General features: G+C 42.8%; 3 protein-coding genes across 8 annotated transcripts in view; 1 reads left to right on the top strand and 2 right to left on the bottom strand.

The window, feature by feature from the left end:
* The window catches only part of AK7 (adenylate kinase 7), a 40,914-nt gene extending 38,024 nt beyond the window's left edge, over positions 1-2,890 (bottom strand). The window contains exons 1-2 of the mRNA XM_006275839.4: positions 2,632-2,890; positions 2,251-2,433 (exon numbers count right to left, since the gene is read on the bottom strand). Coding sequence (XP_006275901.3) covers positions 2,251-2,433; positions 2,632-2,736 — 288 coding nt within the window. The 5' untranslated portion in view covers positions 2,737-2,890. The remainder of the gene's footprint in view (positions 1-2,250; positions 2,434-2,631) is intronic.
* Positions 2,891-4,463: 1,573 nt separating this feature from the next.
* GSKIP (GSK3B interacting protein) lies at positions 4,464-8,198 on the bottom strand. Of its 2 annotated transcripts, none has more exons than XM_014596486.3 (3): positions 8,122-8,198; positions 7,045-7,297; positions 4,464-6,338 (listed from the first exon to the last, which is right to left on the bottom strand). In XM_014596486.3, the coding sequence occupies exons 2-3, from the start codon at positions 7,294-7,296 to the stop codon at positions 6,177-6,179; spliced, it is 414 nt and encodes a 137-aa protein (XP_014451972.1). In that variant the 5' UTR covers position 7,297; positions 8,122-8,198; the 3' UTR covers positions 4,464-6,176. The 2 variants fall into 2 exon arrangements, with proteins under 2 accessions (XP_014451972.1, XP_019337162.1); XM_019481617.2 differs by having other exon boundaries at positions 8,051-8,175.
* A 132-nt stretch (positions 8,199-8,330) lies between these two features.
* The window catches only part of ATG2B (autophagy related 2B), a 76,183-nt gene continuing 58,286 nt past the window's right edge, over positions 8,331-26,227 (top strand). For 4 of the 5 annotated variants that reach the window (XM_019481618.2, XM_019481620.2, XM_014596461.3 and 1 more), the window contains exons 1-7: positions 8,332-8,621; positions 15,898-16,060; positions 18,432-18,584; positions 19,378-19,480; positions 21,616-21,778; positions 22,351-22,530; positions 24,389-24,485. In XM_019481618.2, coding sequence (XP_019337163.2) covers positions 8,460-8,621; positions 15,898-16,060; positions 18,432-18,584; positions 19,378-19,480; positions 21,616-21,778; positions 22,351-22,530; positions 24,389-24,485 — 1,021 coding nt within the window. In that variant the 5' untranslated portion in view covers positions 8,332-8,459. Of the gene's footprint in view, positions 8,622-15,897; positions 16,061-18,431; positions 18,585-19,377; positions 19,481-21,615; positions 21,779-22,350; positions 22,531-24,388; positions 24,486-26,227 lie in introns of all 5 variants that reach the window. The other variant, XM_019481619.2, reaches the window with a different exon arrangement.

The following is a 26,227-nucleotide window of genomic DNA, read 5'->3' as shown; positions in this document are numbered from 1 at the left end:
TTAGACCAACCCAAATAGTTGGAGAATAGTTATTAAGCAAGCTTTCGAGTTCAAAAACCCTTCGTCAGGCTAAGGAAGTTTCAGCAGTTGGTGTGTGCTCTTCCTGGATGGAATGAAAAGTAAAGAAGCCAGGGGCTGGGCTGGGGAGTCAGTTGCCAGGCAGATTATAATGTATCAAAAATCCAATGTCTATGTTTAGTCCATAATCTCTAGTATCCAGCAGGTTGATGAAATGGAGCTCATAGGCTCGTCCCTGGGAAGCGTTGTATAAGTTTGCCTTGAGGATCAGGACAGAGAGATTGGAGAGAGAGTGGCCCTCCTGTGAGAAATGTGCCCCACCGGTAATTGGGTATTTCTCTGATGGATTTCCGGTGTGCGTTCATTCTGGTGCGCAGTTGTTGTTTGGTCTCTCCTACATATTTTCCATCAGGGCATTTGGTGCATTGGATGAGGTATATTACATTTCTGGAGATGCAGCTGTAAGATACAGGGATGCTGATGGCTCTGTTGTGGGGTGTAGTAATTGTGGGGGTGGTGGAGATGTGTTGGCAGGTTTTGCATTTCTTGTCCTGGCACGGTCTGGATCCTTTTGGTGTGTTCTGGGCTTGAGGAAGTTTGCTTCTGGTGATGAGGTTGGAGAGGTTCGGTGCTTGTTTGAAGGCTAGGATGGGTGGTTCTGGGAAGATCTTTTTAAGAATAGGGTCTCTTTCTAGTATGGGTTGCGATTTTTTGAGGATTTTCTGTACAGGTTCAAAGGAGGGGTGATATGTCATAACCAGCGGTGTGCGATTTGTGGGGGGGTTTCTTCTGTACTGCCACCCGGATACCACGTGAAGAACTGCTGCAGTTCTCGCTCTCCAATCTCTCAGTCCTGATCCTCAAGGGAAATTTACACAACACTTCCCAGAGATGAGCCTATGAGCTCCATTTCATCAACCTCCTGGATACTAGAGATCATGGACTAAATATAGACATTGGATTTTTGATACATTATAAACTGCCTGGCAACCGACTCCCCAGCCCAGCCCAGCCCAGCCCAGCCCAGCCCAGCCCCTGGCTTCTTTACTTTTCATTCCATCCAGGAAGAGCACACACCAACTGCTGAAACTTCCTTAGCCTGACGAAGGGTTTTTGAACTCGAAAGCTTGCTTAATAACTATTCTCCAACTATTTGGGTTGGTCTAATAAAAGATATCAAATTCACCCAAGGAACCTTGTCTGCCTATGTCCTTAGACCAACACGGCTACAACCTACACCCCTGCAGCATGTTCTCATTGGCTAATTCAGCCAAACAGAAGTTCAGGGCAAGATTTTCAAAAAGTCGTTAATTATGTTGCATCTCTCACTTGAGACAGGGATTTTACTTTCATAATGTTACAAGCACCCCTCTTCACAAAAGAAAGCCAAAAGTGAGGCATCCAAACGACGCAGTCACTGCTAAAAACAGCGGACTCAGTAAGTAGTTAGGGATGTTGCACACCTAGTGTTACCTACATAATAACTATTCCTGGAAAGTAAAAAGAATGCATAAATGAATGAGAAGGGTAGACATGGAGTTTAATTTTAGGCTTTCCATTAATTTCAGTATTTTTTAGATCAGGGTGCTCAACCTCCAGCCTATGGGCCAACTGCAGCCTGGAGAGCCATGATGTCTGGCCTGTGGGGATCCCCACAGATGAGGAAATTTGGCAGCAGGGGGGCAGTGGCCATTAATATGACCGCCAATTTCCTAAACCCCAAGCCCCAGGCTCTGGTCCACAACCCTCCCTTCCTGAATCTGGACTGGGATTGCATTGGGTTGGGAGTGGGCCATGCTTCTCCCCTGCATGGGGCTGGGTTGGTGTTGAGCCAAGCCCCCTTCCCCCTGTAGGGCTGGGCAGGCCCCTTCCGAGGGGACTGATGGTGTTTGCTGTGTCTGCCCCGAGAGTCAGACCAGGAAGGACCACCAGCAGGGTCTGGCCCGCAGGAGGACCAGGCACTGCCTATCCATCCCGCCAGAGAAGAAAGGTCAAGCACCGCTGCTTGAGACCAAATCCCACGAGTGCAGAGATGAGAGTGAGTAGGGACAGGCTGCAGGGAGAGCTGGGGGACCAAGCACAAAGGCCACGTTCCTGATTTTCAACGCATTGTGCTTGCTGTTCAGCGACAGATGGTATTTGTCTGTCTTACACTTTGAAGTCCTGGCACATCCATCTGGGGCGAACAGCCCCTGCCAAGCCGCTGCCCGGACGGCCGCGGCTGCCACTTACAGTGTAGGTTTCCTCGGCAAAGTCGGGTTTCGTGCTCCCGGCCTGAGACAGGGTCCCCACGATCTGATAGACGCCTGCCTTCGGCTTGCTGCTGGCTTCTCCAGCCAACTTGGCCTCATCGTCCTCATCCTCCTCCTCTGCCACCTCCTCCAGCGAGGCCCCGACCACGCACCTGGACAGATACTGGTGGCCCAAAGGGAAGAGCAGAAAGGAAGACAGGTTACAGCGCCTCAATGGGCAAAGCCACTACCCCTCTCCGGGTGAGGAGAGGACCCCCCCGCCTGGGTGTCTTCCTTGGCCCCCAGACAGTCCTGCTGCCAGGAGGGCCGCAAACCACAGCCCCTGGGTTGGGGACCCGGCCCTTGGGCGGCCCCGGGCCACCTTGCCGATGTTGCCGCCGCCGTAGGAGTCCAGGTGGTTGAGGAAGACGCGGCGGCTCCGCGAGGCAGCCTCCGAAGAGGCGCCCCCCGCCGCCGCCGCCGCCATGGCCGCGGCCGGGAAGCCGCCGGGTTGCTAGGAGACCGCGGCCGCCCCGCCCGGCGGGGGGAGGGGGCGGAGCCGCGGACACAGTGAGGGGGGGCTCCAGCCGGGGGCGGCACGCGGCCCCGCAGCGGCGGGGGGAAGGCCCTGCCCTGCCGCAGCGGCGGGGGGCAAGTGCTCTGCCCGCGCTCCCCGGTGGCCGGCAGCGAGGAGCTGGCACGGGCCCAGCGGACGCAGACGCCCCCGCGCGGAGGGACAGGAGCCGGCTCTTTCCTCTCAGGGTCAGAGCTCCTCCATAACTACAGGGGGAGCCGGACCGGGGGTCTAGAAACACCGCTCACAGGGTGCTGGACGGGTTTAGTAACGCTTGCATCCACCGTGCTGAACTGCACGTGCGGGACCTGTGCTCGGAGCGGCGTCCAAAGCGGGGCTATGAAGTACTTACTTTCGCTTCCCTGCATGAGATTCATAGGCTGTCTGGGGCTGCAAGGGACCTCGCAGATCATCAGGTTCAGCCCTCCCCCGCTCCAGGCAGGAAGACAGCTGGGGTTAGGTGACCCCAGCGAGGTGACTGTCCTGTCTCCGCTTAAAAACCTCCAGGGTAGGTGACTGCACTACCTCTGGCGAGTTTATTCCACACTCTTAACTGTGAAGTTTTTCCTGGTATTAAGCCTGAAGCAGCCTTCCAGGAGTTGGCCCTGGTCTTCCCCGGGGTGCCCTAGTGAACAGTTGTTGACCAAGCTCCTGCTGCCCTCAAGGATTCAGTTACTTCGAGGTAACGTGATGGCTACAACACGACTTCATATTTTTTCACTATGCAGATGAAGTGAGGAAAGCTTTACAATTCAAGAGCCGAGGGTCTGGAACAGACTCCACCTAGAGCTGGCACAGTTGCCTACCCTGGAGCTATTTAAAAAACATCTTGATTTGTACTTTGCTGGGGGCAACTGATCCCAGAAGTCTTGCCTGCCCAACTGTGGAGAGGCAGGACCTGATGATCGCATGAGGTCCCTTCCAGCCCCCAACAGTTATGAGTCTGAGGCTATGAATCCATCTATCCTCCTTGGCAGCAGCATTCCGACCGTAAGTGGAGTTCAAACAATACAGAGCCGTCTTGAGGAGGGCACTGCACCATCTGTGTGTGTCTGAGTAATTGCAATGTTGACAACTGCATTCTTCCAAATGTTACCGAACAGCTTTTGAAAAGTTATCCTACAGCACTGACTCATTACATGGTTAGACACTGCTAATTTGAGTCTTGGAAGTAATTAATCTGAATTTAAAATGACAGCACATACCTCTTCATGAACCTAGTTTTAGGTGCAATGATCGAGGATTAAGATTATTTTATAGCATATATGTCAGTCTTGTTTTTTACTAAGATGTTTACAGAGAGTTTGTTTCTTCTTTAAAATACTTTTGTGGTTTACACTGTTGAGTTCATTCCTTGCACTCTTCTTCCATATCCATTTTACTGTCCATTTAAGAATTACTATCAATCATCCAGTACTGCTTTTGAAATTTGCCTGCAGGCTTCTAGAGCTTTCCTCTACATCCCCCTTCTTATATTGTCTTACATCACTGTTCTATTCAAACAGTTACTTGAAAGCATTGAGATGCTGGTATACAAAACTACCACAGGTCTTGTTTGTTTACTCAGACTTGCAGTTAAGTATGCTTAAAATATGCACACTTTAAGTAAAATTTATTTCACAAGAAGAAAAAACTGATCATACATGTTTGTGCATTTATTTAGTTATCTAGTCATTGAAATACAACAAAGCAGGTGCATTAGTTGGAAAATTATTCAGATATAAACATGGCAGAGTACATTTTCCTCATAGAGGACTAAGCACACGCCACAAAACTGTGCAAAAACATCTGAACAATCCTTAAAGCATGAAAATATACATTAACCTTAAAGCAGATTAACATGAAATGTTTCAACCTAAAACAAAATATTCAATGAAACATTAAAATTAAAGCACCTGAACGCAGAAACATTTGACCACAGAGGTCTTCTTAGTCATAATTATAAGCACCACCTATGAACACTATAATAAATGCACAACTACACTAACTAATCCTTCCAATTAAAAAGAGATTAGTCTCAGCTGGTGTAAATCAGTCTAATGCCACAGAAGTCTCTGAAGTATTTTTGCTTCTACCAGCTGATCTAACCCTCTTTCTCTAGTTGCATTCACTTTGTTCCTAGCATGAAAGAACAAACAGAAATACTTGGAGAGATGCATAAACACTGAATAATGCAAAAACTGTATGATATTACAGAATGTTAGTTCCATAGTACTGGTGCTTTAGATCAGCTGTATTTAGTTAGTCTATTATGCAATATGCACTTGAAAACTTACAGTAGCACAAAAAGCTTGTAAGGAGTTGTGCTCTAGTTACAAGGTAGAAAATATAGGTAATGGTTTTCCAGTTCAACATTGGATTAAAACCAAAGGCTATGTGAAACATGCAATGCAACATTACATTGCATACTCACTGTTCTTCAAGACAGGACACTATACAGATAAGGAGAAACATGGAAAAAGCTGAAGTACTGCATTACAGGAAGTAAAGCCCAAAGCAAAAAAACCCATCCTGTACATAATGTAAAAATGTATCTGGAGTAGTAAATGGACCTAAATGTTCCAAAACCCACAGAACATCTCATTATAGCAGATTTAAGTTGTTTTTAAGTGTAGCCTGTTACATCGTGGCTTACTCCTGTGCTTTTTTTCTGATTCTGCTGACATATTCATATGCCAACAGTTCATCTTACTTTAAAGTATGTGGCATACACGGGCACACTGCATAATACCGAGTCTTGCCTTTAAATTCAGATACTGATACTACATACTCTTTGATACAGAATGTTGGCGAAAGTTGTGCGTTCTGTCAATGAAGCTGTGAACTTCCAGGGCTGGGCACAGAAAATTGTGCTGAGAATTTTATTCTCAGCAGAACAGCAATTCACATTAATTAGCTAGAGCAAGTAGTTCAGAACTTCATATATTCTTTCATCAATGTTTAGGTGAGTTACAATAATGAAAGCAGTAACACTTTAATACATGGTATCAAGATTTAAAGAGTATCAGTTAAGAAATATCTTAATAAGTAATAGTGCATTGCAAAGAGATCAAATTTCTTCAACTTGTGTAGAAGGCAAGTCATTTTAGCTAATTATCTATAGTAAAAATTAAAAAAAGGCTCCAATCTCAATTCAAGGTAGCATAAATGGCTTTGTTATCTATACAGATCCACTGTACCAATATTTTTCAGGTCAGTCCAACTGCAAGATAAAAGCCTAGAAGTTTATTTAAAAAAAAAAAAATGAAGCTTAGGATAACTTTAAGAACCATCTCAGTACCTCTTACTAAGAAATAAAGCAATAACAATACAAGCAATACACCTTCCCCAAGAGATGTTCATCATTGTTTGAATCATGATTGCCCATCCTTTTTCAAAGCTTCCAGTCTTTGTAGAAGTGCATTTCCAAAAGCTTCACGATATGCTGGGCTAAGAGTGTCCAATAAAGAGTAGATAGTCTCATGGTATGGAGTTTGTAAATTATCATCAGCCTGGTCAAAAGCATAACCCACCACCTGCAGTAAGGAGACCAACATTACATTTTTCTCATGAAATAAAGTCATATCATCACAGGAAACATAAGGGAATCACAAAAATTAATCAAACCCATTAGCATATTAAACACAAAGACCACTTTTACCTCAGACCTTGGTAATCACTCAATTAAATCAGTCTAATATACTGCCCTCTCCCCACCTTCCTCAAAGAAGGAGAACACAAATAAACACTGAGTTATCAGTGTGTTTTGGAGAAAATCCTTAGGACAGATATTTACCCAAGCAGTTTACATGACCTGAACAGCAGTTGCATGCATAGAAATAAATATTTGAGTTTAGAGAAATAAATTGCAACTTTTTGTTCAAAGTGTTTAGTAACTTAATATTATGCATTTCTCAACACCTTCTGCATTTATTAACTATGTATGGGACCCAAAGACTGAAATACAGGAAGTCAGCAAGCTTCTCCAGCATCAGCTACCACCCTACCCAGTCTGCACAGGTTCTTTAAAAAAAGCTTGCTTCCTGTAATCCTCCCTTAATTTGGGGGAAAATGATTAGTTCAGCCTCCTAGGGAGGCACTAAAGCATAGAACAGATTCTCAGAAACATGCAGAAGGGGAAAAGATTACACTGCTCTGGTAACAGATCCTCTATTAGATTCCTTTCAGCTCATGTCTATTTTAAACAAAGAAGCTTTATAAAGGATAAACAAACAAAGTTACCCTAAGTCCTGCGTCTGTGAGCTCCAGGCAATACCTGTTCCTTTCCCTGGTTTCCACATTGATATATGCCACATCCTCTGCACAGGGAAGGTTTTTTGACACAAACATGTTGCTGACAGCAAACAGTACATCATTCACAACAGCTTCTGCCTCTAGTCTCATATCCTTCACATCAGTTCCTTCAAAGTCCTTATATTCAGGATCCTCTTCAAACTCTGCATTGTTGGACAGCTCCACGGGATCCATCTCCATTCTGCAAGCAGAAACCCCATGTTTAGTGTCATCGTTCCATAAAGCCAACTCTGCACCACGAACAATGCAGTGAGCAAACAGACACGCTGTGACACCAGCTCTTTCTGCCGGGGACACATCTTGTAGAAAACAAAGGTCAATCAGATCTTTCGGGGGCCACAGTTTTGTTCAATGAGCCATTCAGATTAAGCCACAAAGTTCCTGCCTAGCTCACTAAATCACTCCCCCCCCCAGCTCTTTAGGGACTCCCGATTTTACAGTTACACCCAGCTGCTGGATTAGCTCAGTCTCTTAGAGCCTGGTGCCAAGGTCGTAGGCTGGACCTGTAGTCGGACAAGACAATCACCAGCAATTCCTCCCAGCCTCACTTCTCCACCAAACTTATCAGGATTTAGCTTTAAACAAGATCCCTCTGGTCTGGAGCGCGCTGCGCAACCGAGTGCTGCCTGCAGCCAAACTGCCCCGGTCGCTGCCAAGAAGGAAAGTGACTAATAGATTATTTACAAACCGAGACTCGCTCCGGGAGCCAAGCGGATTAGCTAAGCTTAAGGCAACACGACCGTAACAACGGCTCTTTGTTGGCCAGTGCCCGAGACGCAGCTGGGCGCAGCTGGCCCGAGATGCGCCCGGCTCATTCCCAGGCCGGCGGGGCCGCATCGCCCCAGCCCGGCTCTTGAGCCCCGCTGGGCGCCGCCGGAGTAGCTCGCACAGCAGCCCCCGCCGGCAGCAGCCCGCTCCGCCCCGAGATGCTCACACAGTGGCTGCGAGGCTCCCCGGGTGGGTCTGTAAGGCCCTTCGGCAGGATGCGCAGCAGAGCAAACACACCTCACACCTCCCCGCCCGGACAGCGACTGAAGAGCCCAACTTCCCACTTCCGCCTCATCCCACCCACCCGCGGCTCACTTCCGCCGCTCCTCCTCCGTGCTGTGATGTCACTTCCGCTCCGGCGCACGTCGCCGCCGGTCGGTGCGGGGTTGGGGGGGCTGGTGCGGGCAGGTTCGGTGAGGGGGGAGGAGGCAGGGGCGACGCGCGCGGCCGATAAGATGGCGGCGGCGGTATCGGTGTGAGGATGGGGCGGGCTGAGACCGCGCGCTGTCGCTGTCGTTGAGGGGCGGCGGGGCCTGGCGCCGAGCGGGGCCGAGCAGCCCCCGGCCGCAGCCGCCATGCCGTGGCCCTTCTCCGAGTCCATCAAGAAACGGGCCTGCCGCTACCTGCTGCAGCGCTACCTCGGCCACTTCCTGCAGGAGAAGCTCAGCCTGGAGCAGCTCAGCCTGGACCTCTACCAGGGCACCGGCTCCCTGGCGCAGGTCCCGCTCGACAAGTGGGTAAGCAATGCCCCCAGGAAAAGCAGGGCTCTGGGCAGCAGCTGGAGCTTTCCTCCTGCCCCTGGTTTCAGTACAAGCAAAACGTGAGTGAGGTGAAGGGCACAGAGGCAGGACATGGGGGTTTGCTGGGGGCAGGCAGTGGGGCTGGTCCGGACCCCCTTGGGCCAGGCGGCCCCGAGACCTGTGGGCTGACAGCTGATGGTACTACAGCAGCCCCAGCTCGGTACTGTACGGCCTTGAAACAGTCTCACAGCTGCGTCTGGATGCAGCCTTTTGGGAGCGGTGGGGGGTTGATTTGGGTGGACAGTGCCACTCGCTGTGAACGGAGGGCACTCTGATGCCTGGGCTGTCACAAAGGGCTGTGCTCGTGCAGAGAAACCACCTGGAGCTGTGCAAAACCTGGCGCCTCAGTCTTGAAACAGAGGAGGGACTTGCAGACAAGTGCCAGGAGCCCAGCAGAGTTGGCTTCTGCTTTGCTGGAGGTAGGTGGGGAAGCTGAACCACTTCAAAGCTTTGCAGTCCTTACACAGGCACTTACTGACACAGCCTAAAGCAGCAATTCCCAGTGCAGTGCCCCTGGGCACTATGGATAAAACGTCAAAAGAATACGAAGTAAAGAGAAGCTGCGTTTTGAAGTTGCGGATCTAATGTAATTTTAAGTAATGGATGAGATGATTGGATTGATCTAAATTCTAAACGTTAATATTCATATTGGCGCCTGCTGCTTTTAAAAAAAATTCAAATGTGCACTTGGGTGCACAAACTTTGGGAACCCCTGGTCTGAAGAGTCCAGTAACACGGAGTGGTCTGCACCCAACTCTCGCTCTCGGACTGGAGGGCTGGTGTCCTCTAATGGGGGACAGCCTGATAGTTCTCCAGGACTCTTTCTCCTTCTCTTTGCAGGGTTGTTGGCTGTAGCCGTGTTGATCTAAGGACAAAGGCAGGCGAGGTTCTTTGGGTAGATGTGATTTTTTTTTTTTTTTTTTTTTTTTATCGGTCTAATAAAAGATGTCACATCTACCCAAAGAACCTTGTCTGCCTGTCTTCTTCTGTTTGAACATTGCTTGTTTTGCCTGCTTTTGGATTCCATGGATTTGGGAATGGTCAGCTGGTCGTTGTCTGCCTCCTGATTTCTCTTCTATGTTGTGGTAGTTGGGTGTGTCAGCATGGTCTGTAATATTAAATGTCAGTGTTGAACCGGGGACTGAGGCCTGTGGGACACTGTAGGTGAGAGTTTGGAAGACAGAGAGAGGTGTGGTTGTTCAGAGCTATCAAGATGCGGCATCCACTTCTGTTCTTTCTCACAATCTCAGTGTCATTTACCTATAACTGCAAAGACCCTAAGACATTTTTAGGATTTTGTGTTTGACTCTGTGAAATTCTAGAAACAGAGTTGCATGACAAGCTAGGTAGATATCCATGGCTATGACGAGATTGTCTAACAGCCCTCAGAATATAAGTTGTTTATTAACAGACTCTTGTATAAAGGCAACTGAAGCAGTTTTAAACAGTTAAAGCAGCTTGCTCAGAAATGGCAAAATAGACACTGGCAGCTGTTGGGAAGGTTCATGGTGTGAGAATGCAGATCTGAATACTTGGATTTTTGCAAAGCTGATAAATTGCCATCTTCCCAGGAGTTGTTGACTTCTGTAAGTATAAGAGTCAAGAACTCTTGCCTATTTTTAGCAGCCAGGAAAGCTTTGGATGATCACTCTTACGGTCTACAGTGTGATGGACTGCTTTAAGATTTCTTGTTGTGTGAACTGTTGGAAACTGGTTTTGTTTAATGCCCACAATCCTTCATTTACAAATCTAATCTTGCGTGTGTGTGAGTAAGGTAGTTTGTTTTCTTACTACTTAGGAGTATTGCAAGTGCTTTATAACTATAAGTTAATTTTTCAGAACTTCAGATGAAAGATGCTTTGCAAATGCTAAGTGTTATTTTTTTCTTTCAGGTCTGTGAGGTGGCAGGAAAGCAGATGGTAGTCTTAATTAGATTTCAGTGCCCTCTAGTGGAAATCGAAACTATTTACTAGTTTCACTATATGATACTTAGACTGTAAACACCATGATTTCCATATTTGTGTAAGGGAATTGGCATACAAAAGGAATTTAGTAGAATATGCATATAATATTAATTATGTTAATTATCAAACTTGGAGAACAGCTTTTTTTCCCAGGCTTTGCTTTCTAGCTTGTAAATTAGTAGTGTATGTTTTGCTCTGTGGATATAACTTTCTCATGCATGATACAAAATTGCAAAAGCAGATGTTGTGGAAGTGCTACAGCTGTGTTTTTCCTCTTAGTCATTTGAAACTTGTTATTTATATATCGTCAAGGAGGCTGTAGACAAATTATGTTATTTTAGTTTTGGTTTGTGGGTGCTTTAGCTATTATTAGCTTAATACTTGAACATATTACATGTTGTTCATAAGATTGTCTCAGTTTTTAGAAAATAGAGAGAGAAACCTTTTGGCTTTGAATATACTTACAAAGCATTGTTAGCCCCAAAAGGATTGCACCGTATAATGAAAAATCAAATTTTAGCTCATAGTTTGTGAGACTAAATTGAAAAATACACTGAATGCTTTTTTGTGCTGTTACTTATGCTGTTATTTTTCAAAATATAATTCTGCATGCCAGCCACCTCTATTCTTTATATACTTAGTTGGGAATTCCTCAAACAGAAATATAAGCGCAAGCCCTGAGGATGTTTGGGGTTTTTATTTTTAATTTTATTTTTGAATTATCCAGAATTATTCACTTCCTAAACAGATGCTCATTTGTTTTTTATGAATGCTTTTAGCAGTAAAGAACATTCACTTGCATTTTTTATGTTCAACAATAGTAAAGAAGAATTTTCTTTAAATATAGCAGGAAAGGTAGCAGAAAAAAAAGATTTCCTCTGTTTCCAGAAGACAGAGGTTAGAGAAAGTCTGAAACAAGATTCATGCAAAAGTGGTTTTGATATGTAGCTTTTGTTACAATATGTGTACTAGTTAGCTAAAATATTTCTGAAATACCATAGGTTATATTTAAACCTTGTTATATGCCATCAGCAAGTTGTAACGCATGCTAATTATTTCTTCTGTTGATCCCATGCTCTTGATTGAAGTCCACAATAAATTATCATTTATTCAAGATGCTGTTTTAGCTATAGTGAATCTTGATCAATCATGCCAGTTTGATAAATCAAATTATTACCTCCCAAAACCATTTCAAGGACTGATTCACATTCTATTTTAGTCAGTTGGACTATTTCCATTACTTTTTGGATATCGGAATACAGATACTAAAAAGAAAAGAACACATCAGTTGAAAAACAGTTTTTTAAGAATGGAAGCAAGAAAGATGTATGGTTAGGAAAATTATGTTAAAGCAAGGGTCTAGAGAGAGGAACTGACAGTTGGAGACACAAGAATGATAACATATTTTTTCTTGCTTTCTGTAAGTTTCTAACAGCCTGTTTTCAACCACATTTTATTTTAAGATTACATCTTACAATATATGCATTCAGAACCTTTTTTCAGCATACCTTAAGAGTGACTTGTAAACTGTCAATCCTGCAAATACTTACACCATTATTTAACTTTGACACCATGATTACTAGTTAAATTAAAACCATTGGGACTGTCCATAGCTGAAAGTCAGGCTGCTTGTTTGCAGGATTGAGGCACATGGCTCATATTTTACAGGTATAGAACTGATCAGTGGTTTGTCCACATGAGAAAGTTGCACTGAATTAATTTAAGGAGTAATTTATATTGATGTATTTTAACCAGTCTAGAAGGTTGTGTAGACAGTTTTATTTTAGGGGTTTTTTTATTTGTCATAAATTAAAAAGGAATCTAGGAGAGTTAGCTGTACTTTAAAGAAACCTTACTGAGGGTCAGTGGTGTAGCGATGGGGGCAGGAGGCATGTCCCTGGGCTCTGGCTTGTGGCAGGGTGCCAGCCACACCCTCCAGGGGGTACTTGCTCCCCTGCTGGTACTTCTGGTTTTGCTGCTGGCACTTCTGGGCTCGGCTATTGGCCACTGCCGCCCCCCCCCCCCCCCCGATCAGCTGCTGGGGGACACCCTCCTCCCCCACTCGGCAATTGGCTACGGACTGGGGGGGAGGCAAATGTAAGCATTGGCCCCCAGGTGCCGGAGACCCACTCTACGCCACTGCTGAGAGTGCAGTAGCGAACCATCCTGATGTGCAGGAAGATTAGCAAGTGTGGCAGAAAACCAATGCGGCCAAGCAGGAAGTCTTCAGTAAGCTAAAACACAAAAAAGAAGCTTATAAAAAGTGGAAATTTGAACTAATAACTAGGGAGGAGTGTTAGAGTATTGCTCGGGAAGTCAGGAATGAAATCAGGAAGGCCAAAGCACAGTTGCAGTTGTAGCAAGCAAGGGAGGTGAAGGGTAACAAGAAGGGTTTCTACAAGTATGCCAGCAACAAGAGGAAGATCAGGAAAAGTGTGGGTCCTTTACTAAATGAGGGAGGCAACCTAGTGACAGGATGCAGAAAAGGCTGAAGTATTTAATGCCTTTTTCACCTCAGTGTTCACAGGCAAGGTCAGCTCCCAGACTGCTGCACCTGATGGCACAGTTTGGGGAGGAGGTGATCAGCCATCAGTGGTGAAAGAAGAGTTTAGGGACTGTATAGAACACCTGAATATGTACATTTCCATAGAACGTGATTCACTTAAGGTTGCTGAGGGAGTTGGCTGATGTGATTGCAGAGCCACTGGCCATTTTCTTTGAAAACTTGTGGCGATCAGGGGAGGTCACGGATGATTGAAAAAAGGTAAATATAGTGCCCATCTTTAAGAAAGGGAAGAAGGGGGATTCAGGGACCCCCATTTTGGTAAGCATTACCTCAATCCTTGGAAAAATCTTGGAGCAGGTCCTCAGGTCTCAAATCTTCTATAATGAGATGACTGGCTCTGGATGTGGGGAGAGCAGTGGATATGATATACCTTGCCTTTATCGAGGCTTTTGATGCAGTCTCCCACAATATTCTGTCAGGCAAGCTAAGGAAGTACGGGTTGGATGAACGGACTGTGAGGTGGATAGAAAACTGGCTGGATTGTTGGGCTCAATGGCTTGATGTCTGGTTGGCAGCTGGTATCAAGTGGAGTGTCCTAGGCGTCAATCCCAGGGCTGGTTTTGTTCAATATCTTCATCAACGATTTGGAAGATGGGCTGGATTACACCCTCAGCAAATTTGCAGATGACACAAAGCTGAGGAGATACACTTGAGGGTAGGGCTGGGATTCAGAGAGACCTAGATGTATTGGAGGACTGGACCAAAAGAAATCTCCTGAAGTGCAATAAGGGCAAGTGCAAAATCTTGCACTTGGGATGGAACAATCCCATGTACTGGTACAGATTGGGACTGACTGGCTAAGCAGCAGCTCTGCAGAAAAGACACTGGGGGTTACAGTGGACAGGAAGCTGAATATAAGCCAACAGCATGACTTTGTTGTGAAGAAAGTTAATAGCATAGTGGGCTGCATTAGTAGAAGTGTTGCCAGCAGTGATTATTCCCCTCTATTCAGATTTGGGAGGCCATATCTGGAGTGCTGTGTCCAGGTTTGAACTCCCCACTACAGAAAGGATTGGAGAGAGTCCAGTGGAGGGCAATGAAAATAGGGGTCTGGGGTACATGATTTGTGCAGAGAAGCTGAGGAAACTGGGTTTATTTAGTATAGAGAAGAGAGGGTGGGGGCGGGGGTGGAGAGGAGCAGCGAATTAATAGCATCCTTCAACAACCTGGAGGGTGGTTCCAAAGAGGATGAAGCTAGACTTCTCTCAGTGGTAGCAGGTAACAGAAGAAGGAGCAATGATCTCAAGTTGCAGCAAGGTAAGTTTAGGTTAGATCAGGGGTGGGCAAAATGCAGCCTGCGGGCCGGATGTAGCCTGTCAGGCCATTATATCTGGCCCACAGGGCCCTTAAAAAATTTAGAAAATTAATATTTATCTGCCCCAGCTGCCTGTCATGCAGCCCTCAATGGCTTGCCAAAACTCAGTAAGTGGCCCTTCACCCCAAAATAATTGCCTGTCCCTGGGTTAGATAGTAGGACAAACTTTCTTATGAGGAAGGTGATAAAGGGAAGCTTGAGAGGGTCCAGAGGAGAGCCACACACATGATTGGAGGACTTGAGAGCAGGCCTTATGAGGAGAGGTTGAGCCACGGGGCTCTTCAGCCTGGAAAAGCGAAGGTTCAGGATTGACTTGGTGGCAGCCTATAAGTACATAAGTGGAGCTGGGAGAACATTTGTTCACCAGGGCACCCCAAGGGAAGACAAGGTCCAATGGTCACAAACTCCTGGAAGACCATTTCAGGCTGGACATAAGGAAAAACTTTACTGTCCAAGTCCCCAGGGCCTGGAATAGACTCCCCCAGAGGAGGTGCAAGCACCTACTCTGGACACTTTCAAGAAGTACTTTGATGCCTGTCTTACTGGGATCCTTTGACCCCAGCTGCCTGCCCCTTGTGAGGCCCCTTCCACCCCTAATGTCTATGAAATCTATGAAAGCACTGGAACAGGATACCTAGAGAAGTTGTGGAATCTCCAACCTTGGATGTTTTTAAGACCTGGGTAGACAAAGCCTTGGTGGGGATGGTCCAGCTAGGGATGGTCCTGCTTTGAGCAGGGAAGTGAACTAGATTGGCTCCTGAGGTCCCTTCTAACCCTAATTTTCTATGATTCTGTGAGTGACTTGGTTGGAGATGGGTTATTTTTTTCCCAAAATCACCATTTTGTTTTCAACGGGAACTATGTGAACACCTGCAGACAAAGTTCTTTGGGTATATCTGATATCTTAGACCAACTCATAAAGTTGGAAAAAAATCTTTGCAAGCTTTTCGTCAGGCTGAGGAAGCATTGGCAGTTGGTATGTGCTCTATGTGAACACCTGTACACTCATAGTCTTTACCAGGAGAGCTGTTACTGAACATGGTCTACGTCAGCCTTTCCTAAAATATAGCGTGATTTTTATAAAGGAGCTGTTAACTTATGTTTCATTACTATAATATTCTTAACAATGAGAAATTTGTTGGAACAGTTTAGTTGCATAGATCACAAGCACATCTGCAGATAGAATAATATTCTGTTAAAATTTTAGTGTGTAATATGTTGCACTGCTGGAACCAAAAATGCAAGAAAACTGCCAGTCTGTTAAATGTGTTAATTTAATGCCTTTTATCAGATACTAAAGATGTTGCTGCCATTAACTGACTATCATTTTCACAGTTATGGACATGATTTAGAGTTTTCTTCTTCTAGTGTCTAAATGAGATCCTGGAGTCAGCAGATGCACCTCTGGAAGTCACGGAGGGATTTATCCAGACAATTTCTTTGTCCGTTCCCTGGGGGTCATTGCTACAGGATAACTGTGCACTAGAAGTGAAAGGATTAGAGATGGTCTTCAGGCCAAGGCCTCGTCTAGGTAGGTTCATTTTATGATCTAATGGGTTAGTGGCTTGCATTGAAGGTTATTAACCATATTAAGATGTTAAGAGATTATAATGACAGTTTTATTTCAACCAGTTCTGTGCGCTAACTTACTGTCTAACATATTTTGGTTGCTACAATAATATTAATAAATACTTTATTCCTAAAATTCAGGCATAATCTTTAATAACACTGCTCGAAGGACTGGTTGGACTGTTTCAACCTGTCTGTGTCTGCATGGGTACTACATTAGTTCAGCTGGTACTGATTAAACTTTAACCATTACTTAACCTGCCCAAAATACTTTGCTCTCATCCATTATTAAACCGCTTGTTGAAAACTTGAGGCAGTTTTGTTTATGAATGGAAACTGTTACACAAACATCCTTAGAGTTTATTTAAACCTTTTAAATATGTATAGTATACAACAGGATACAGTATCTTTTGAGACTACAAAGGACCTGAATTTTGAATGAAGGAAAGGGAAGAACATTTTTCCTTGCTTTTTTAAGTCATATAGAAGTGAAAAAGCATGAGCTTTACTACTACTTTGCATATCATCTTCAAATAGTTTAAACAAAATCACAAATATTTTTGTTCTCCTGAATTTCATTCATTTTTTTTGTTAGAACTAAGTCTTGATCAAATTTTACTTGCTAATGCAAGGGCCTTGTTACACGTTACACTGTGAACTGCTCAAGTGTTGATCAGTGTTAGTGCTAGCTTGAGTTTGGAACAGTCACACATTCAGGCCAGCAGGGACCTGGAGAACTGAAAGGTAAGAATCCATCTGCCTCCCATTCCTCCATGCTCCCTGCCCCCTAGGGCTCCCTCAGTTACCCTACCACCCCCAGGGCTCCCCGACAGCCCTCCTCCCCCTTGCTATCTGGGGAGCAGACGGAGGAGGGTTAACCTGTCTGCCCTGCCCCCGTGCTGCCACTTTTGCTGGGCTGCTGCTCTCTTTCCGGCTGAGCCTGTCCAGAGAGCCGCAGCAGCAGCAGCGAAGGCTGGTCAGGCAGGGGTTACCCTTTCTTTGCCTGCTCCTCTGGGACAGCTAGTGGGGGCAGCCACAAGTAAGTGGGGGAAGGAGGGCAGGGAGTAGAGATCTGTGGTGTTGGGCAGGGGCTGGGCAGTGGGCTCTGTCTGGGCCAGTGGGGGAAGGGTGAGGGGATGTTTACACAACCGTGTAACCTAGAGTGGCCACATGTTAACGTAACGTGAGCTGGGTAACGTGGATCAGAGAGAAACCTAGGCTGGAGTGGCATAACTTTAAGGTATCTAAAGAGTGATTAAAACTAGTTTCAGGTGTTAATATGTGGATAATCCAGGGGTTAAGAACTCCAGGAGCGATCCAAAATTGCCATGTAACAAGGCCTTAAGCTAAACGGTTTACAAGAATAAGTAATAGGACTGACCAGATAAGTGGAATAACCTTCATATCGGTGTTAGAATCTAGTATTTAAGCAAAAAATAATGACTATTTGGAATTCAGTTCATCATTAATCAGTGATTCTTTACGTTATTTCTTCACTTGGAAAGAGAGAGCCACTGTTTCTTGGAGACCAAGGGAAGGTCTTCCTCTTGTTGCTCCCTGATCTTCCTCTTGTTGCTGACATACTTGTCACTGCTTGTGCTTTTTCTTTCCCCTGTTAGAAATTGCCTTCTTTTGTTAGTGGGGTTATTTTTTCCTGGCTATATGTTTGCTTTTTTCTTCCACAAAGCTATATCATTGAGGAAATATATATATTGAGATCTTTCTTAAAAGATTTAGATACCTGACCCCATACGAAATACCAGTTGCGACTGAGAGTAGAAGCAGTATAACATATTTATAGTCAGATTGGCTTTATTTGGGTAGCTGCTGTTTTTTCCCTTTTTTTATACTTAAGTAATACGCCTGGTCTCCATTTAATATATACTAACATTCCACTGAATTAAGTGGTAGCACTGAACCTTTGTTGATATCTTCTGGCACCTGGTTAGTTTAGGACAAGCTTCTACCACTTAACATGATTGTAACAGTATTAACCTCCATCTAAGGTTTCTCCAGACTAAAATTTAAAAATGTGATGTTAAGAGTGTTTAAAAGCCTAGTGTAGAAAAGATGTATTAAACTTTTAAAGTTGAGTGGTGCAGCTCTTGTTAAAGGCAGTGTGCTTGCTCCATTTTATACTTCTATAACACATTAACTTGTTTTAGCTAACCTGCTAATATCAAACTTTATATTCTAGACTAAACAAGGACCAAGGTAGGTACAGAACAATATTTCATTGGGTAGGTCCCTGAAGATAGCTAATTTAGCTGTATCATCTGTTTTGTTGTGTTTATAACTTCTACAGCCAAATTAAGACTTACTTTATTCTACAGCATCTGGGTCTGAGCCTATGTATTGGTCAAGCTTTATGACCAGCAGCATGCAACTTGCAAAAGAGTGTCTGAGTCAAAAATTGACAGATGAACAAGGAGAAGGATCTCAGCCTTTCGAAGGGCTTGAGAAGTTTGCAGAAACTATTGAAACAGGTATGCCTTACTGTGACTTTTAAATGAACAGCTTGGGTTACATTAAATCAAATCCCACCAGATTTACAGCATTACAGAAGTGTGAGCTCACTTGCTATGGCTTCTACAACTTGTTAGCAGGGACCCTGCCTCCTAACATTACAAACTGGTAGAGGTGCACCAATATATTGGTCCGATATTGGATCAGTGCTGATATAAAGAAAATTGAGTGTATCAGAAATCAGCTTTTTTCCCCCAGTGAGGCCAATAAATGCCCAATGCATGCGCACAGCTGCGATGCAGCACATAGGCAGCAAGGACCACAGCCCAGCAGCTTGGAGAGCTGTGTCTGGCTGGTAAGTCTGTTGTGGGGGAAGGGGGAGGGAAGGAGCATGGCGGGGAGCAGATCAAGGCCTCTACAGTGAGGGAGGGAATGGGGCTGGCCCAGGGGCAGGGGCAGGTGTTGCCCAGCCGGCATGGAGCGTGGGACAGAGCCATGGCTTGTCCAGGGGGGGCTTGAAGAGCCTTCTGTACTATTTTTATTTGAAGAAAAATACATTGTGCACCTTGATGCAGCATGGTATTAGTTTTAGGCTTGTTTCCACTTGAGTTTTATGAATATCTAATTGAAAGAAACAGAAGGTTGTTAGAAGAAATCCAGATTCTCATTTGAAATCTTGATATTACGTTAAAAAAATCTAATTATAACTCTACCAATGAATAAGTATCAGGTTTCAAATAAGTTGGCAAAGTGTCTCACTGATTTTGTATGTTTGTTTTGTACCTATATTGTCATCTTGTTTTCTCACTGCAGTTCTAAGAAGAGTAAAAGTTACCTTTTTGGATACTGTTTTGCGAATTGAACATGTGCCAGAAAATTCTAAAAGTGGATCTGCACTTGAAATCCGAATAGAAAGGTAATGTTCCTTTTACAACCTAGATTTACATGGAAAACAAAAAGGAAGCTGTATCACTGTTATACATATCTCCCTATACAATAGAGCACCGTCCACATCAACTGCACTGTTTAATTTTAATGTAATACGTTTTTTGGTAAACTTTTTCCAACCCATTTTTTTTATCAAGATTATTCACATTGCAGTCTTCAGAACATTTCCAGATTTACAAAAGATAATAGTGCTTTACAGTAGGGGTGTGTGAAACGGGCCGTATTCGATTTGGAGTTGGATTCGGCCTGAATTGGGGATAGTGATTTGATATGTTGATTCGGATCACTGTCCGGATTTGATTCAGCTAAATCTGAATCTGAAGATTCGATGCTGATTTGACCATAGTTTTTTCTACATACCAAGTACTTCTGGTCCACTTCAGGGTCCAGTGCGCGGGGGGGACCCTCCCTTGCCTGTCCCTGGCTTGGTGATTGGCAGTGGGGGGACCCTGGTGCTCCCCCAGACCCAGGAGGCACCAGTCACTGTTCTGGGGGGTCCCCGGTGGACCTGGAAGTGCTTCTGGTCCACTTCTGGGTCTGCTGCCGAGCATATTGGGGACACCCCCGCACTCCCATGGGATACTCCATGCGCCCCAGCATCTCTGTATTCGTGAGCTGCCTGGTACCTTGAGATATGTAGAAAAAATATTTAAAGCTGTGTCTATGTCCAAATCACTGAATTTCTCTGAATCGATTCAGAGGGTTCCAATTTGATTTGGAGAGAGTAAAGGGTATCCTGATTCGGTTCAGATTCGGCTGCCGGATCAGGCCAAATCTCTGCCGAATCTAATCAGTGACCAAATCTTCGCACAGCCCTACTATATAGTTCTCACTGAGGCAGCTGAGTCAGCAGATTTTTTTTTTAAATGCTCAGCACCCAGCAGCATCTGTTATTATCTCAAGCAGCTACAAAGAGTGGTCTGAAGGGGTAACTCAGGTCTTTAAAAAAACTCAATTTTTGGACATTGAACTTTTGGAAGTCATTCTTCATTTAAGAAAAAAGTCAAAATCCTGCAAATGTTTTACAAAATCTTTATTATTTGATCTCTTTCTTAAGGTGCAGGAACCAGCCAGGTCCAATGCAGTATAACTTGTGAATTGCAGATGTTGCAAAAATATTCATTTAGCATATTTGATCTATGGCTTAATTTAATTAAATGGTGGTGTTATGTTATTGCAGTATAACAATCACTCCATTTTAACACTGCTGTTACTTATACTGAAATGCTGATGTTTTATAGTTTGTTCCCAAACAAATGAAAAGTTACTAACTTAAGAGTTGCTGAGTCTAGTTGAAGAGAGAGCTTAGCAGTAAAAGCAACTATCCAGCCTTTCTAGTTACTCACCTCCCCCACCTCCCAAAAATATAACCCCCTACATATTAAAAGCTATGCTTACACAGTAGTTTAAGAAAACATGATTTAAGTGTTTGAGCTACTAAGGAAAAAAAAAGGAAATGGTTATTCCTACTGCAGGTTTTCTTTTTCTGGTGTTTAACTTTGTTTTTAAGTGTGCGTTGTTCCAAGGTTTAGCCTATGCAGACATATTTTATTAGAGGAAATTGCATTTTGTGTGAATTCAAAAATCAAGATAAGTGAATTTTGGGTGTATGCTAAATATAGTTTAAGTCCAGGTCTGTCAATTTTCTGCTTAATCAAACAAAAATCCTTTAGACATAAAAGAAAGTGTTACGTTGAAATATTTCATTAAGACTTCAGACATCTTTTTCTGTTCTAATTTCATCCACTTACGAATGTTCTTAAGTTCTGAGGCAAGGGAACATGCTTACAGGTGGAAACAAATAACAAAAGAACATAGAGCAGAGTCCTTAACTCTGATAAGTTTGCACAGCAAATATTAAGAATCTATTGTAGGATGAATCCACCTCAAATGTGGTGCAACTTGTATGTAACAGTATCCTCCTAGAAGTTCAAGTTCTCAGAGAGTAATGATTTTTTCCTTTTGGGACAATTAGCAGCATTGTAAATAGTCTGAAAAGAAGGAACACATTTAAACTTATAACAGAGGCTAGATGGCACAATATAAGGTAGAACATTTGCATGCCATCCCTTGCATCCTTATTTCCTTGCTTTTGTCTCTCAGAACTATGTACTGTGATGAAACTGCTGATGAATGCTCTGGAATTAATGTACATCAGCCCACAGCATTTGCTCACAAGTTACTTCAGCTCTCAGGCGTCTCTTTCTTCTGGGATGAGTTTCCTGCATCAGCAAAGTCCTCACCAGTGTGTTCAGCTACGCAGTTGGTAAAATTCAGTAAATTATATAAAGATGTAAAGTTAATCATGGATGAAATGTGTTGTATGATTACATATCTATGTAGTAGCCTAATAAGTATAGAGGAAGTGCACTCTGTTTAGACTAGTGCTTTCGTAGATCAGTGAGTGCATTCTTAACTCCTGTTGATCAGTAGTTCTCCAACTTCTGAGCCCAGCAACCCTTGGGAGTTTGTAGGAGAAATACTGGTAACCTCTTTGATCAAATAATTCTGTTATGTAGGAGGGAAGATGGTGAGTGTTAAAGAGCAAACTCACAGTTTGGGACTTATAACACTGGAATTTGTTTGGAAACTGAACTGTGGAAAAACTATTAAATATTGTATCGCTTCCTATAAATGGCTTAAAACTTTGAGATTGCTTTTGCTTATTTATTTCAAATTTGCTAATAAATGTTTGTCAGGGCAGGCGTCAGATTTCTAGTTATGTGAATGTATTTGCCCTTTCTATGCTTTTTAGGTTTATTTGTCATAAATATTTGTACTACTTTGACAAAGGCTAGAATACAGACTATTTCCCTTTTTCCCCCTTGCATTTTAAAGGCAACTGAACCAAAGCTTTCACCTAGCTGGAACCCAAAAATTGTATATGAGCCACATCCACAATTAACAAGAAACTTGCCAGAAGTTCCTCCCTCTGACCCTGTACAGATTAGTAGGCTGATTGGGAGAATGGAGCTGAGTCTTACCTTAAAGCAAAATGAAGTACTTCCTGGAGCTAAGGTTAGCCATGGTTTTATGTTAGTTAACTAAATTAACAAGGTAAGCAAGTGTGTGTGTTTATCACCTGCAAAAATTCAAAAGGCCTTAGTTGGTAGTATTGTCTTTTTAATTTTGCTAAATTAAATTGCTTGCATCTAAAAATATGAAGAACCATTGACTAGAGAAAATTATGAAGAAATACATTGTGAAATGTATGGAAATAAATGTCTAAGCACCATGTGCCATTTTGTTCCGTTTACAAATGCGCAATTACCATGGGAGTTACTCGAAATGAAGTAATTAGACTGATATGTATACGTGGGATTTATTTTCTTTAGTAGACAAGCATGCTGATCTTTTCATACTCACAAATCCTAAAGCAACAGTAGAAGAGGTGACAGTAAATCATTTGGATGTTTTATTTAAATTACTTTCAAAAGTACAAGTGATAGATACACTGATGTACGTTTCATAAGAAGAGTCTCTATCTTAGAGACAGGTTTAATTCCATGTATTGCAGTAATTCCTAAGAGAATTACTTTGTTTTTATGGAAAGTCCTATTGTTACTCGTTTGTTTTTTTTCCTTCATGTAACAGAGGTACCAGATTTTAAAATGATAATAAAAGGATGGAGTACCTGAATGACTGGTTTGAAACTCTTTATTTTGAAGTTTTAAAAATGATTAAATGTAATCAGTATATGATTAATCTAAAATGAATTTAAGAATGTGTACATTTGCAACTTTTGATTAAAGTTTACAATGATCAGATTATAATGTTACTTTTAAATTACATTAATTAAAATATTATTTTACTTTTGCAAAAATAAAGGCCAAAAAATCATAGTACTTCAATTTTATAGGTGTTTATGTAGATACATAACCATATCTGCATAAAAATTCTAATTTTAATTATAAAATTGGTTCTAAACTGCTGTTCAATGTGTTGTTTCACATTTAGGGTTTATAACATGCTCAAATACCTATACACGAGGAAAATGAGGGAAAAGATTTCAAAGTTTAAATAGAATATACTAGGTTGCAAAGAACGCAACATACATAGAGCAGAAACAACTTCAGGATTCTACAATGGGGAAAGCTGTCCTACAATGGGGAAAGTTGTCTTGCAACTGGTAGTTGAATTTTAAAGCTTTCTATTTGTTTAGTTGAGAAAAATACTTGATACAAAGTCTATTTGGCAATGGGCAGTTGATGAATAGGAAGATACTATAAATATACTTGGTGTGAAATGTGTAAATAGTCACGAGATATTACTAGCTCTTGCAGTAATCAGCTCTAGATTTACTAACAGCCAGGGGTTTATTACATGCAAGAGTTCTAAAGATTACCTGCTCTAGACCAGTATTTAAAGGTGACAAGGGGAAAAAAACTCTTTAGTTCATGAAAACTCAAGATTTGAGTTGAGGGTTCAATATAACATTTCTCTAGGTGATCTATCTGTTCCTTAAAGAGAACACAGCACAACATTTTTGGCATGCTTCATGTTGTGAAACACTAGTGGGAGATCCTCTGAATAACATATCAGCTGATTTCAGCAGTATTTGTCTGATCATATTTTATTACTGGTTTTAGATACTCTGTTAAGTTCCAAAAGCAAGAAATGTTAATAGTTTTTCTATAGTCCATAAAATATGCTTCACATTGACATAATTGATTATTGAGGGATTATTAAACAAATAACTATTGCTCAGAAATAGTATTAAAAAGTTTTCTTTCCAGGTTTTTGTTTCATAATTTTAGTCCCATTGCCATGTAAAATAGTTCTGTGCAATACTTAGTGACTAATAGCTGATGAGGGAAGCTTAAGGAAATTGTTTTAACTTTTAATATTTATAAAGATTTTTCTTTTTTTTCTTAAGTTGGATGTAGATGGACAGATAGATTCTATACACCTGTTCCTGTCACCAAGGCAGGTACATCTTCTACTGGACATTTTAGCAGCCATTGCTGGACCAGGCAAGTAAACCCTATATTAATGTTTAAATATGTATTTGAGAAGGGCACTAAAGAGACCTCGTACAACAAACAGGCCCCTCAGACGAAGCTTAAAAATTGCTTTAACAGATTATGAATTAAAAATTCATTTATTTTTATTACATTAATTCCTAGTGGCCCAAATAAAAAACGCAAGCTTAATTTTTCCATCTACTGTTTACATGTAATATCCTGGTCAAGTAACTTTTTGATTACAATTTTTTCATTGTGTTCTTTGACCAAACTGATCCATCAGTCCAGCATCCTGTCTCCAAGTGACCAGAATCAAATACTTCAGTGAAAGGTGCAAGGAACAAATAATAGACCATTAGTCCTGTGAGCTATGTAACCATGAACAACTTTTTTTTTTTTTCCTGAGAGGTGGGCTATGCATGGACCTGCCTGGGTCAGGGCTCTGGGTGGGAGATGTGTGAGATAAACAGGAGCTGTCCAGGTCAGGGCTTGATGGGAGACCCTTGTACATTGTGGGGTCTGGCTGGGAGACCTCAATGCTGCAGATTAGCTTGTGTACTCAACAAGAAGTCATTAATGGCTCAATAACTAGTTGGACAGAGGTATCAAGTGGGTTCCCCAGTAGTGGTCTGTCTTGTGTCTGGTATCATTCAACATTTTCATTAATAACTTGGATGATGGAATTGAGTTCATGCTTAGCAAATTTGCAGATGATACCAAGCTGGGTGGAGTTAAAGACAATCTGGAGGCAGGGCTAGGATTCAGAATGAGCTGGGTAAACTGGAGAAATGATCAGCAGTCAGTCAGGTGAGATTTAGCAAGGACAAGTGCAAAAACCTTCACTTGGGACAAAATAATTGCATGCACAAATACAGAGTGGGGAAGGACTGGCTGGGATACAGTATTTTAGGGAAGGACCTGTGGGTTACAGTGAACCCTATGCTGAATATGAGCTAACAGTGTGCTCTTATTGCAAAAAAAGCCAACAGTACGCAGGGTTGTATTAAGAGGAGTGTCACTTGCAAATCAAGGGAAGTGATTCTTCTGCTCCGTTTGGCACTGGTGAGGCCTTCCATGGAATTCTGTGTCCAGATTTGGCCCCTACACTTCAATAAGGATATAGACATTTTAGAGAGAGACCATAGCAGAATCACAAAAATGATTAGGGGCTTGAAAGGCAAGATTTATGAGAAAAAGATGAAAGAATTGGGGTTATTTAATCTAGAGAAGAGAAAGTTTAAGGGAAGATTTGATAATGGTCTTCAAATACCTGAAGGGAGATTACAGAAAGGATGCAAAGTAGCAGTAGCCTCAAGATGCAGCAGAGGAAATTTAGATTGGCGATTAGGAGAAACCTTCTGACTATCAGGATGGTCAAGCATTGGAACAGGCTACTTGGAGAAGTTGTGGAATCTCCATTCTTGGAAACTGTCAAGAACAGGTTGGACAGACACTTGGTTGGTTCCTGTGATCCTATAAGAAATAACATTTCCTTCTATCTGTCTTAATCCACATATCCACATGAATAGTAACTTATGTCCTGAAGCAGGAGAGTTTATCTTTTAGGCACTTTTTCTATCTTATTCTGCCTCATATAGTAGTGGATGCTTTCATTATTCACATAATGTACAATCCTTTTTTAACAAAAATGAAACTAATTTTACATCATCAGGTGTATAGCTAGCTATATTCCCACTGCTGGAAACCTAATTACTGTATCGATTTTGTTCATAATTTTAGGACTCTTGGAA

Source organism: Alligator mississippiensis, chromosome 2, assembly GCF_030867095.1.
Source record: "Alligator mississippiensis isolate rAllMis1 chromosome 2, rAllMis1, whole genome shotgun sequence".
Lineage (NCBI taxonomy): Eukaryota > Metazoa > Chordata > Crocodylia > Alligatoridae > Alligator > Alligator mississippiensis.
This window is presented reverse-complemented; position numbering and strand designations above follow the sequence as displayed.